General features: G+C 35.6%; 1 protein-coding gene across 1 annotated transcript in view; it reads left to right on the top strand.

Moving 5' to 3' along the window:
- The window catches only part of LYRM4 (LYR motif containing 4), a 98,611-nt gene extending 84,314 nt beyond the window's left edge, over positions 1 to 14,297 (top strand). Inside the window, exon 4 of the mRNA XM_075213018.1 lies at positions 13,755 to 14,297. Within this exon, the coding sequence (XP_075069119.1) occupies positions 13,755 to 13,817 (63 nt within the window). The 3' untranslated portion in view covers positions 13,818 to 14,297. The remainder of the gene's footprint in view (positions 1 to 13,754) is intronic.
- Positions 14,298 to 15,058: the final 761 nt, after the last annotated feature.

The following is a 15,058-nucleotide window of genomic DNA, read 5'->3' as shown; positions in this document are numbered from 1 at the left end:
AGAAACAGAAGGGTGGTTGTATTATAGAATGGTTAAAGGAACACTGTAATAGATGACGAGTCAATTATACCATTTTCTTAATATTTGATTAAAACTATGGCTAGTGGGAAATGTTATGGTGAGCAGTCATCTAATAAAACAAACTAAACATGTTTTATTAGACTAGAAAACAAAAATTATCTGAAAATGGGCTGCAATAACTGTACTATATTATGCATTAAATCAACCACAATTACACATTTTGGATCTGGAACTAATATGGATTGAGAGTTTATGTGCCTGAGGTTTAGAAAAAATATTGCCAGGCCAATTTGCGATGTAATTTCTCTGAACATATTTTTGCTTTATACGCAAAGTGTAAATAGATATTAATTTCAGGATAAGTTCAAGTTTTAACTCATATCTTGCTTGAATTGAGTTTTTAATATTTGGTCTAATATTCGTATTTGGTCTAACTCCAAAAACATACTGGTAGGTTAATTGACTGGTAACAAATTGACCCTAGTCTGTCTGTGTCTGTGTGTGTGTGTGTTAGGGAATTTAGTCTGTAAGCCCCAATGGGGCAGGGACTGATGTGAGTGAATTCTCTGTACAGCGCTGCGGAATTAGTGGCGCTATATAAATAAATGGTGGTAATAATAATGTTATGTTAACAATAAACAGAACCCATGCTTTTTTTTCCTTTGGAGGGTCTTCCAACTGCATCTCTCTGTTCTGACCTACCTATCAAGGAAAGCGTTCTTTCACTTATATAATGGTCTTGGACCATGGAGTTCAGTTTGTGGGCAAATTTTGGAGCACATTCTGCAAGAAATTCCGAGTCCAGTCAGATTTCTCTTCCTATCACCGTCAACCCAATGGCCCAACTGCAAGAGCAAATCAAATTTTGGAACAATATGTAAATGCGTTATTATTCACTTTGCTTACAATAATCATTTAAATGACTCTGCTCTATAGATTCTTTTCTTTGTTTATGGACAAAGAAAGGAAACAGCCAGGTGTGATGATATCCCGACTGTATAACTGTTGACTTCGGTTTACACCTCCACAAGCCCAACAAGGGACATCCAGTTACCAGCTATAGAAGGGGATATGCTGTAACAAACCTATTTTTATAAACGTCTCATCTTTATCTTGTTTTTTGCGCACCTATTTGCATTTTATTGTTGCTCCAGATCACGTATGTTGCTTGATGCGTGTGCACATGTTCAAGCACAAGCTAATGCTATCAATTGGGCCTCTATTTAATCCCTACTCTGTTGAACAATGTCTAAGCAACAAGTTTTGTACCCAATATTGTCTGAACTTTACTGTTCCATAACTTTATTACCAGCACAGCTTGTTTTTGACCCTGTTTGTTTTGCGACCCTGACGCTTGGTTTACTTTACCATTTATGAGCATGTACTAAAGAAAGGACTAATATTCCTTTGCAAGCTCTAACATTTGGCCCGTATATACCCTTCTCTTGTCTATCTGCCTAACAATACAAGCCTTGGAGCCACAACTTGTGGATTGTCCACAGTGAAGTCCATTACTCCCATGTAGGGGTCCCTGTTGAAAGTCGACGTCCCCATTATACTCCATGCCCCAGGTTAGCCAGCACCAATTGTCTGTGGCATAATAGGTCTACATCAATGACATTTTGTGACAACATTGGTTTTTTTTTAAAAAAAAAGTACATAACTGATAGGGATGTGCACCAGCCACTTTTGGTGTCTCTTGTTTTGTGTTTTGGATTCGGATTTGCTTGAGGTTTTGGGTTTGGATTTGTTTCGCAAAAACACCTGACGAAAGGTTTTGGTTTGGATTCGGATTTATTTTGAAAAAAACATAAAAAGTGTTAAAATCAAGTTTTTGGGTTTATTTTCACTCCTACGCTATTATTAACCTCAATAACATTCAATAACAATCATTTCCACTAATTCCCAGTCTATTCTGCAGAATCAGTGAACTTTGTAATATTGCAGTACCAATGGACTTATACTGCAGGATTGTTTTTGGATATTTTTTTTTTATTTCTTTTTTTCATAATTATTTTTTTTTTTATAACTTTTTTTAAAAATTTCGGGCTGGGCTGTGTCCTTCTTAGGGCATTGTTATTTCCCCAGCACAGCACAGCACGAGATATAGCAGGACAGAGGACCACCCGAGTGAAGATGGCGGCGGCTAGCGGGGAATTTATAGGATCCGAGTATCGCGAGATCCGACAGCGGGATTATGACTCAGAGCCTCGGTTTCAGTTTTGCAATTGGCGGGAATACCCGGATCTGTCTCGGATCCGGCTCGGATCGGCAACGTTCGGGTGGGCTCGGATTTCAGATATCCGAGCCCGCTCATCTCTAATAACTGACACATAAAACAATTTGTGAGTGTTTTATGGCTGGTGTGTAATATTATTATTATCGTAGATTTGTAAGACTCTCCAATGCTCTGCAGCGCCATACAGTTGGGAAAACAGTACATACATAAAACAGGGACATACAAGGGCAGACAAAACAAATGCAGACATGAAAACAAAGGATATGAAGCTTACATTCTAAGTGGAAGAGGGCACAGCTGAAACAAGAGGAGTAAATGTGTCTCAGAGTGGAGTGGAGATTGGGATAGTTATGAGGGTGCATTAGTGTGAATAGTGTTATCGGGGATAAGGTCACCTCTAAAAAAAAGAGATGGGTTTTCAAAGAGCATCTAAAGATTTGAAGGCTATGGGAAAGTTAATTAAGCGTGGTAGGGAATTCCATAAGTGGGGAAACATGTTTTAATTTTAATTGTTTTACACCACACTAATTCTGACTTTTGTGTAGCATATTCTTCCATTCTTGTCATGCTGATTTTAAAAAAAAAAAGAAAAGTATGTACAATTTGTTTAGTGACTGGCTTGTTAGTAATGGCTGACACACTGAAAGTGTGTGCCACATTTTAAATAATGCGATGTGCTGTTTAGCTGTATTACAAAACTTGACAAGTAAAAATAGTGCACTAATTTTCTGTTAAAAGTTTCTTTCACCATGCAAGATCATTTCATGTTAGAGGTCATAGAGGATTGGTTAGAGCTAGCATTCAGGTCATTCCATCACTCACCTTGTTTGCATAAAAATCCAATTCCAGTACCGTAATTGCACAAGGAATAAAATGACCTTGGCATTTTAGAATTTAGATTTTTCTATTACAAGTTCAAACTTGTTGGAACAGATTTCACTGTTTATTTTTAATGTTAAGTAATAATAAATAAAGATTCATTTGAATATATTTTCAAAGACCTGATTTAGGAATTCTGTTACTATTATTGCATTTTTGTCTATTGTCATGTGTACAGTTAGTGAGCCAGGTGCAAAACTGTCTAATTTGTATTGTAAAAAAGGAACTGTGTGGTGTGTTATTGATAATTGTAACATGTAGCATAATGGATTTTTTCACATATTAAAAAATTGGTGTAATTATATGCCAGTGAATACTATAAATAAAATAACTGAAATCAAATTAATTATATAAATGCAATAACTGTAACTTCAATATTTAAATAGGAAATTATACTTGTATAGTGTTTGCTACTATATAGGTTACAGACAAAATAAGAGAAGCCTGAGTTATTGAGGGATAGAAAGTATATTGAAAGTAGGTGGTTCCACCAAGGTGCAGGTAAGTTAAGCAGTCAGTGCCCTATCACACAGAAGCTTACTGCCTGACATTTCTGTTTCTATTGATAACATGACCATAAATCCCACCCCGCAAGCTCGCTACTAGGTATAATCTTTTACTTACAACTATCCTTTGTTCCCCACATCGACTCTATATCTAAATCATGTTACATACATCTACAGAACATTTACAGAATACGCACATATCTCACACAAGACACTACAAAAATCTTAATTCATGCACTCATCATGTCCCGCATCGACTATTGCAATTCCCTGCTTACTGGTCGTCCCAAAATCAGACTGGAACCCCTACAATCTATTTTGCATGCAGCGGCTAGATTGATTTTTCTTACAAACTGTTTTTCCTCTGCTGAGCACTCTGTCAGTCTCTACATTTGTTGCCTGTTTTTCAACGAATCCAATATAAAATTCTTCGACTAACATATAAGGCCATCAACAAAATTGCACCGACATGCATCTCCTCACTTGTCTCAATATATCTCCCAACTCGACACCTCCATCTGCACATGATGTAACACGTGCCCTTGTGTATCAAACTCCCATTGTCCCATAGATTGTAAGTTTGCGAGCAGGGCCCTCTTACCGCTCTTTCTATATGTATTGTTTTATTAATGTTTGTTCCCAATTGTAAAGCGCTACAGAATTTTCTGGCGCTATATAAATAAATGATGATGATGAAGGTCATGTCTATAAATGTTGCACCTGCCTATATTATGGCTACCGTAGTTAGAAGAAGAGGAGGTGTCGGTGATTTTAAGAGAGGGGTTATTGTAGCAACCCATTTTGCAGGTGTTACAGTGACTGCTCAACTTGCTTGTTTTTCACAAGAATGAGAAGATAAGGTCATGTTGGCATGGAAACGTTAAGTAAATATATAATTGAATAGGAACAACTGTGGAGGATCAGCTCTGAACAAGCTGACATCTAGGGTACGGGTTCAGTTGTGTCATCAAGACCGGTCTGTGAAGCACTTCAGACAGGCGTTATATGGTGATATTTTATATATAGAGATAGATATATAGATATATAGAGGGATATAGAGATATATAGAGAGAGAAATAGATATATATCTATGAGATTCAGTCAAGTCCATAAATATTGGGACATCGACACAATTATCATATTTTGGGCTCTATACACCACCACAATGGATTTGAAAGGAAACTAACAAGATGTGCTTTAACTGCAGACTTTCAGCTTTAATTTGAGGGTATTTACATTCAAATCAGGTGAACGGTGTAGGAATTACAATGGTTTCTATATGTGCGTCCCACTTTTTAAGGGACCAAAAGTAATGGGACAATCTACTCAAAAGCTATTTCATGGACATTTGTGTGCTATTCCCTCGTTATTTCATCATCAATTAAGCAGGTAAAAGGTCTGGAGTTGATTCTAGGTGTGACATTTGCATTTGGAATCTGTTACTGTCGACTCTCAATATGAGATCCAAAGAGCTGTCACTATTAGTGAAGCAAGCCATCATTAGGCTGAACAATCAAAACAAACCCATCAGAGAGATAGCAAAAACATTAGGTGTGAATATAGAGAGTTCACCACAAGATGGAGCCACAAAAAGAGGAAGACCAGATTAGAGTTTGGCAAACAACATCTAAAAAAGCTATTACAGTTCTGGAACAACATCCTATGGACAGATAAGACAAAGATCAACTTGTACCAGAGTGATGGGAAGAGAAGAGTATGGAGAAGGAAAGGAATAACTCATGATCCAAAACACACCACCTCATCAGTAAAGCATGGTGGTGGTAGTGTCATGGCGTGGGCATGTATGGCTGCCAATGGAACTGGTTCCCTTGTATTTATTGATGATGTGACTGCTGACAAAAGCAGCAGGATGAATTCTGAAGTGTTTTGGGTAATATTATCTGCTCATATTCAGTCAAATGCTTCAGAACTCATTGGACGGCGCTTCACAGTGCAGATGAACAATGACCCGAAGCATACTGCAAAAGCAACCAAAAAGTTTTTTTTAAGGCTAACAAGTGGAATGTTAAGCAAAGGCCAAGTCAATCACCTGACCTGAGTCCAATTGAGCATGCATTTCACTTGATGAAGACAAAACTGAAGGGAAAATGCCCCAAGAACGAGCAGGAACTGAAGACATTTGCAGTAGAGGCCTGGCTGAGCATCACCAGGGATGAAACCCAGCGTCTGGTGATGTCTAAGCGTTCCAGACTTCAGGCTGTAATTGACTGCAAAGGATTTGCAACAAAGTATTAAAAAGTGAAAGTTTGATGTAGGATTGTTTAGTTTGTCCCATTACTTTTGGTCCCTTAAAAAGTGGGAGGCACATATAGAGACCGTTGTAATTCCTACACTGTTCACTTGATTTGGATGTAAATTCCCTCAAATTAAAGCTTAAAGTCTGCAGTTAAAGTACATCTTAATTGTTTCATTTCAAATCCATTGTGGTGATGTATAGAGTCCAAAATATGATAATTGTGTCAATGTCCCAATATTTATGGACTTGACTGTATATAGATATAGATATATATATAATCTAGACATATATATATATATATATATATATATATATATATATATATATATATATATATAATATAAAAGCCTAGTGGCGTGTGTTAGTCTGTGTGTGGAAAAAAATAAAACAAGCTGCAGCGCCACCTGCTGGGCTTAGTTATACACTGACCTACTAAATTCTTAGCATTATCTAATATATAAAAGTAAAAGCCTAGCGGCGTGTGTGTGGAAAAAACTATTTTCTCAGAAAGGGCTCATCCAATTGACCTGAAATTTGGTATACTGACATTATTTGACAAAAAAATTAGAATAGTGAAGTCAGTTAACTTCTATCATCCCCCCCTTTCCCCCGTGGGAGGGGTAGTAAAGGCTAAATTTACGAGTTGAGGGCTCAAATTCATTTTCGTGAGGTAATTTTACCTCATGAACACACATTAAAAAGGGCGCTTGCATCGGGAAGTAACGCTCTTCCCCTGAGGAGGCCTGGGCTAGGCCCAAATGCATGACAAGAACCTTTTTAAGACCTTAAGTAGCTTGATTTGACTAGAATGCATGAGTATCATGCACGGGTTAACATATATATATATATACACACACACATTATGTATGTATATTTGTATGTATGTGTGTGTGTGTATATATGTATATATATATATATATATATATATGTATGTGTATATGTACTATAATAAAATTTCTAATATATTTTATATATTGTGTTGTATTTTATATTGGATAGAAATCTCTCAATATTTGCTCTTATTGTCTGGACCTTATAAATTAAAATGTATTGAATAAGGTTATATAACATACAAAGTTATAGCCTTTACAGTGATTCCAAGCATGCAGAAACACAGAATATACAAATATAATATACAAGTGACAAGGGATTGTTTTATATATATATATATATATATATATATATATATATATATATATATACACACATATGTGTGTGTGTGTGTGTGTGTGTGTGTGTGTGTGTGTATATATATGTTATACTGTTGGAGTCATACAACTGTGTCAAATACATTGCTTATTCAAGGATATAATAAAATTGACAATGGGCGTTGTGCTAGATGCTCAGGGCCACTGGAATCAGGTTCTACAGCAATGCCTCTGGATTTCCCTTTACTAGTCATAATGTGCACTTGCAAAAATGTAACCTTAACATAGGAAAGGAGATTCATAGAAATGGTTATAGCACAAGAAAGAGGAAGAGGAATGATGCGAACAGTGTGTATGTTTCCAAACACTTATTGCCATCTTTATTTCTTCATTCTGCTTTATCCATAAAGGAAGTGACATTGACAAAGACGTGTGTGTGTGTGTTTGTGTATATATATATGTATATATATATATGTGTGTGTGTGTGTGTGTGTATATATATATGTGTGTGTGTGTGTGTATGTATATATATATGTGTGTATATATATATGTGTGTATATATATATATATATATATATATATATATGTATATATATATATATATAGCATATACTTAATGGCAGATGAAGACCAATCCACCTAGTCTGTCTATTTACCTTATTTATACCTATATTATTTGTATTCTTTCACATGCTTTTTAACATTAGAAATCTAACAAATGACAGGAAACCAGTAATACTTATTAAAGGTTTAATCGTAGAACTTATTTTTATCCCAAGCTCAATTACATTTCTTTAAGGTTGTTTTTTCCACTACATTTGCTGAGAGTGTGTTCTAAGCATCTACCACTGTTTCAGTACAATATTTTCTGACGTTATACATAACTTTTTCCCTCCAGCAATTAAACACATTTTTGTGTACCTTTGTTTAAGAATGCAACTTGTTTTTTTGAAAATACTTCCTAACATTGTTGAAACCATTTATGTAAAATGCTTAAATCATTCCCCCCTTTTCGATTGTTTTCTACAAATTGTCTATATTAAGCTCAATCAGTATTTCAAGATACATTTTGTGTTGTACGCCCTGCACCATTTTTGTAGATATTCTTTAGAATATTTTTATTTTACCTTTCTCCCTCTAAAGGTGTGATCTCCAAATGAAACCCAATAGTCTAAGTGAGGTCTCACTAAAGCTCTGTATTGTGGAAACTCCTTTCGTTGCTAATACTCCTGCCTAGGAAACTAAGAATTCTGTTTGGTTTACTTGTGGCCTTACTAAACTGTTTACAATTGTCTGAAATGAGCACTCCCAAATCCTTTGCTTAAGTAGTTTTGGCCAACACTGCACTCACAAACTGCAGCATTCACTGTGTTACATGGTTTAGCTGTACTTCAGGAATGAACAATACAGTGGAAGCTGGAGTTCAATTCTGCATAGTAAAAAGTAAGGCACTTGCAGTTGTCTGAGGTTCTATTTGTCCAGCAGAATACCAAATAAGTTATTGCTTGTGCTACTGTACAGTTGTATTATGTTAGTACATTCATTGCTATTGGTATTATACTGTACAGCAAACATATTCTGATTTGGTATTAGATTGGTTATCTAGCAAACTGATATTACAGTTGTATAGAATTTCAAGCTTTTGAAAAAAAACTTTGGTCTATTAATTTAGAAAATGTGCAGATAATTAAGGTTCTATCTTTAAAATCATGTTTTTATCAGTGGCTAACACAGTACAACCCTTCACTGACATCTATCTAGTAAGCTCTAAATCACTGGGAGGAGTGACTGCTTCTGATAACTCTCTGTTTGACCTGGAGCAAATGTTATTTATGAAAGGAGTGACATGCTGTAGCATTTCTAGCCATACTTTTTTCATTTAAAAATACTTTAGCACACACTTGAATATTATGTGACAATATCCTGTAAGCTGCCAAAACTTTCCTAATCATATCATTAGTAACAGACATACTTTAGCATGCACAGAAAAATAGCTAGTCAACGTTTAGATAAATTTCATTTGGTTTAGGTTCACTGTGCTGATTAGAAACAAAGACCATCTAACTTTGCTTGATATTTTCTCTATTTAATTGTGGATATAAACCAGATTTTATCCCTGCTTTTCCTGTTCTTTTATCGTAAGAAATGGAGAAATGTTTTGATGCAAGATAGTATTTGTTTGGCATGTTGCTGAGTAAAGCTGGGTACACAGTACAGGGTTTTTATCCAATAATCGTCTCAACCAGCCAACATACGACCGCTCGTTCGAAAGTCGGGTTATTGTGTGTAGTGACAAAATGGTCGAAAGTCTGCCCGAATTTACGATTGTCGCCTCATTTGGTTGGTCTTACCGTTCAATATTTTCATTCCAATCTCCTTTCCGTTGTGTAGTGTGTATAAATTTCCGACCGATCCACAACAATCCTCTGATACTTCCTCGACCTGGGGGGGGCGTGTGTATGTAAATTTGTGATGCCTGTACCAGTCCCACATGGTGCAGTATCTGCACATCACTGATTTGTGTTTTGTATACATGTGTATTGCACCTGTCTGGTTGCAGACCATTACACTTGTGTAAAGCATGTGTGTTATTACCCTTTGTATCTATATTGGGAACCTATTCATATTTATCCTTTATAATCTTATATCTTTATAAACTATTAAACTTATAAAACTTATAAAGTCATATTAACCTTTATTAACTAATATTTGTAAAATACCCAGAATAAACTACACAGTGTTAATGCAACAGGTTTATTGCAGGAAAAAGTAAAAAAAAAATTATTGCAGAATATGACAAGTGAAAAAAAATAGTATTACACTTTAAAAGTGCTAGTGGTTTGTGGCAGAACAGTTCCAAACAGCATACACATTTCAACAAAATTTTTCTCAAGGTTTTTAATTTTTTTCTTAATGTCGCTTGGATTTATATTCCCTTTGATTTCTTTACCTACGAAACAAGGAAATAAAAAATGTTTACCATTATACTTCTATATCTGTAAGCTATATCCAACACCAAAAAATACTCTCATTTGGTCACCTTGCACACTGCTCGAGATCATATTATGATGTGATCTCTCTGGCATAATAGCGGGCTTAACCTCCATATATTCTGGAAAATAGGAGCCATTTTGGTTATTATAACGGTACAGGTATGTGCCCAAAGCATTTAGTTGTATACACATGTTCACTGAAATACCTTCGTGTATATATCTTGGTATTCAACATTGATTTTTTCTCTTGTTTGATAACAGATGTTACATTAGTGGTATATAAACAGGCCTTCTCACCATTAATTCTTCGTTCTGACAAAAAAAAAATCAGGTGATTGCATTGCTTCATGTGAGACTAGAATACATAAAGTCCTTCAAACAGGTACACTAAACGTGCTACTCACTTTTTTTTAATGTCGTAGTCGTACTGGTCCAGTACTTTTACCATCATCTCCACCTCTCTTGGGCTCATTGGCTTTGCTCTTTGCTCTTCTTGAGCATCTCCATCCCCCACCTTAACTTTTTCAACATTTTTTGGCCCTTCCAGCAGCATCTCTGTCTCCGTCTCCATAGCTGCAACCCCCACTGACACCTTCTCCTCACCTGCCATCTTCTCGCTTTCCTCGGCGCCAGACAACAGGCTCCTCTGTTATTTTATACACTCAGATATGGGCGTTCGTTTCTGCTGTGGACCAAGCGGCAATGATGCCCGCAAAGAAAGGAGCATTGTGGGTGATGCCTATTCATGTATAATAACCTTGTGTATGGAGATTTTGGGCTATAGCTTTAACTCGTACAAGTCCATTACATACGAAGGGATTTTATTATTAGGGAATAATTATTGCATTGCACTTTACAAATTAAATGTTTTTTAAAAATTTTATGTATGGTAATAAACCTCTATTTTATAGGAATGAATGAAGAGACAGTGTGGTCGTCTCTTTTTATGTGGTTTTGGGTGTTAACTATAGTGAAAGCTCTGCCTCTTTGCTAATGTCTTTGGTATATCGTTACATGCCCGCAAATGTTGCTTCAGTGTGTACGAAATTAAAATTGCTCACGACAACATGGCTGTAAAAAGTCGCTACTGGGACGGCTGCTCTTCCCTTTATCTTCTGAAACAAAGCTAGTGTGTATGCAGTTCATGGGCCGAGCGATCGGACCATCGATCGGATGTAAAATCGATTGGCATAAAAAGTTGGTGGAAAAGTCTGTAGTGTGTACCCAGCTGAAGTGGTTTGTAAATATGCAGTGCACATAAAAAGTCTATGCGCCCTTATTGAAATTGCAGGTGTTCACAATTGTAAAGCGGTACGGAATTTGCTGGCGCTATATAAATAAATGATGATGATGATCATGTAAAACCTGAAATTAAGATAAATCATGTTAGACCTTTTTCCACCTTTTAATGTGACTTTACAATCAACATAGTTCAAGTGAAAAACAGATGTACAATTTTTGGGAAAAAATAAGCGAAAATTAACCTACAATCCCCTGTTTGCATAAGTGTGAATATCCCTAAACTAATACTTTGTGGAACCCCCAGGAGTTTGCAATTCTGTCCCACTCTTCCCTGCAGATGTTCAATATCTATCAAACTGAAAGGGGATCTGCTGTTTACAGCCCTTTTTAGGACATCCCACAGTTTTTCAGTGTGATCTGGACAATTCCAAGCCTTTGATCTTCCTCTTCTGAAGCTATTTGTTGGTTGACCTGGATGTGTAATTTGGATTATCATCATGTTGTAAGATGAAATTACTCTTCAGATTTTTGCCAGAGGCCATCAGGTTTCATGCCAAAATATCATGATATTTGGAGCAATTCATTATGCCCTCTATCCTGTCTAGAGGCCCTGCCCCATCTAAAGAGAAGCAGCCCTAAACCATGATGCTACCATCACCATGCTTCACAGTATGTATGTGTATGTATATAATATATACATATATATATGTGTGTGTGTGTGTGTGTGGAGTTTGTATGTGCTCTGGTTTCCTCCCACACTAGGTTAATTGGCTGCTATCAAAATTTACCCTAGTCTGTCTGTCTGTGTATGTTAGGGAATTTAGACTGTAAGCTTCAATGGGGCAGGGATTGATGTGAATGAGCTCTCTGTACAGTGCTGCGGAATCTGGCGCTCTATAAATTGATGATGATGGTGTATGTATGTGTGTCTGTGTGTGTATATATATATATATATATATATATGTGTGTATATATATATATATATATATATGTATGTGTATATATATATGTATGTGTGTGTGTGTGTGTGTGTGTGTGTATATATATATATATATATATATATATATATATATATATATATATATATATATATATATATATAATAATTTATCATATTATAATTTACCAGTGCGTCATTATAATTGTTTTAAGTAGATTTACATTTGAAATGTGTATAATGTGAAGGTTTTTTTTTACATAACCTTGTGTAATGTTTGCTTGTTGTATGCAAACTTATGTGAGGGAGAAAGACAATACACTTAGAAATTGGTTTTAAATTGAATATTAAGGCATAAATAAATGCAAATAACATATTTACAGTGAAATAATTAGTGATACAATTCTTTGAACAAGGTGATTAATATAAAACGGTAGGTATCAACATTTTCATTGTGACGTTAATTATTTCACCTTTCTTGTTTCAGCAGGCTGGGTATTTCATGGTGTATTTTCAGTACTGTGTTTGTTTTTGCTAACTGAACTGTTATGAAAATGTTGAGACATTGACCTCTGGTAGATGGCAGGTAGCCAAGTGTGGTGCTCTATTAAGTTTATAAACCTACATACAAGTATGTTAGTTTCTTTTATTCAGATTCAAAACACCTTGTTCTTTGTTATCAGAACTAGTATAGCACTACATTTAACGTAAAATAATTATCTTGTATAAGAGTGTGATGAACATGACATTGGTGTAACCAAAGCTATATATATGTCAGCCACATAATTTCTAGTTTTTACAGGTTTTCCAGCTAAATATCAGTATATTGATTTTGCTGTATAGAAGCTATTTGGTCGTATTATAGGTGACATTTGCAGAATGACACTTAATTCACCTATTCTATTCAACATAGTAACTGACTGCATATAGTGCCTTCATGTTTAAATTTCATTAAACCATTTTGAGAAATGGGTCTCATTGATGACCGTTGAATTTTTCAATTTGTCTGGCATCTTCAGAACAGGTATTTGACATACTCATCTGTTGATTTTAAGCAGTTTACTAACCTACGGTGACTTAGGGATTTAATGTCTCTACCATACAGTATATCCACCTCACAGTATGCATATCGAAGGCAGACATACAAAAGTTTACTAAACCATAAAACTAATATAAGCAACTAAAACAAAGGTTGAGTTTTATGTGCACCAGTTGATTGCACACATTGGACACTGCTTTTGTGTGTTAACCAATTTTTCTCAATTCACTAGGAAATAGTGATGTTACCAATTCCAAACTAATTTATAAGCTGCATTCTCTAAATGACTTCTTCCACAGTGTAGATAGTATGTGAACTTTAAACTTATCTGTTTCAGCACTGACATCATTAGACAACCTGCATTTTCTGACACTTGATTCTGTTTTGTAAATCATGCAGACAGAGAAGCATATGCTAATCTCTTCCCTCTCAAAAACACTTATCAATGTTTTTGATATGTTATATGATGATGGTGTTTTCTTTCTAATTGCAGGTTACCATTGGCCACTTATATACCACTCAAAAACTGATCATTGAATCTTCAGGAAACCAGTAATATTGACAAGCTGTCCTGTGTGACAAACAATATTGCCATCGGATAACTATTGCATATTTCTACTTCTCTACTGTTCTTCAGCTTTTTGTCCTTCGGGAAACCTATTATGCTTTCATCTACATTTTAACTTTTCTACTAGCTGTATCACAAATGTATGGGTTTTATTTATTGAACGGTGCAAGTATTAATTTCTGGTGGAGCAGAGGCAACCCAAATGGTGGATACTGTTTGTCTTTCAGTGCAGTAAAGTGTAGTTGAATCAACAACAAACAATCAGGACTGTCCCTGATGTTTTAGCTGCCTCTAGTCATAGAGGACCTGTGCTCCTTTGGCTACAGTAGTCTAGACAGCTGAATTCTTTAGCATCTGTTACTGTGAATGCAACAGTCACACTTCAACAAATTGAGTCATGAACTACTTTGTTTTTTTCCTCCTTTGCCTAAAAAACTATTGTTACGACAATAAATTACAAATGTTAAATATTGTGTCTGAATCATTTTGTCAGTTATGTTGCAACCGAAATTTCTTTTGACACACTGAGAAAGCAGCAATTGTAATGTTAGAAATCTCCAACAATAAACTTTTGATCTGTTTTATACCAGTTAATTTCTTACAAATGTTCAGTGGATTATGGGCAGATTTGTCTGCATCAAGAACATTATATTTTTTACATTTCTCAGTAGAGATGGGACCTGTCATATTTAATGTCCTTTCTTGGTCACCAAGCATTACATTTTGAACATGTCTTGGTTATTGTCTTTGTTTTATTCAAAATGAAGAGATTCACAAATCTCTGCATTTGTTTTTGCATTCTATAGTATAAAAGTGCTATAAAAGCCAACTCCAAAACTTTCAACTTTTGGCAAAACTTCATATTTAAGGCAGACCCCAAACTATACTTTTTTTTTTTACATACTTAGTTTAATATACCGTTGCAATAAGAATGTATCGCCTGACAGAACTGTTTTGGAGATGCTTTGACACCGTCATCTAGCCATCAGAATTTGGCCCTGGTCAAAGTCACTCAAATTCTTATACTTGTCAATTTTTCCTGCTTCCACCACATCAACTTCAAGATCTGACAGTTCATGTGCTGCCTAATGTAAACCACCCCTTGACAGGTGCCATTGTAACGAGATATTGTTACTCGCTTCACTTGTTAGTAGTTTTAATGTTGTGGTTGATTGGTATACATCAGGCCTGTCCAACCTGCGGCCCTCCAGATGTTATGAAACTACAAG

Source organism: Mixophyes fleayi, chromosome 5, assembly GCF_038048845.1.
Source record: "Mixophyes fleayi isolate aMixFle1 chromosome 5, aMixFle1.hap1, whole genome shotgun sequence".
In the NCBI taxonomy this organism is placed as follows: domain Eukaryota; kingdom Metazoa; phylum Chordata; class Amphibia; order Anura; family Limnodynastidae; genus Mixophyes; species Mixophyes fleayi.
This window is presented reverse-complemented; position numbering and strand designations above follow the sequence as displayed.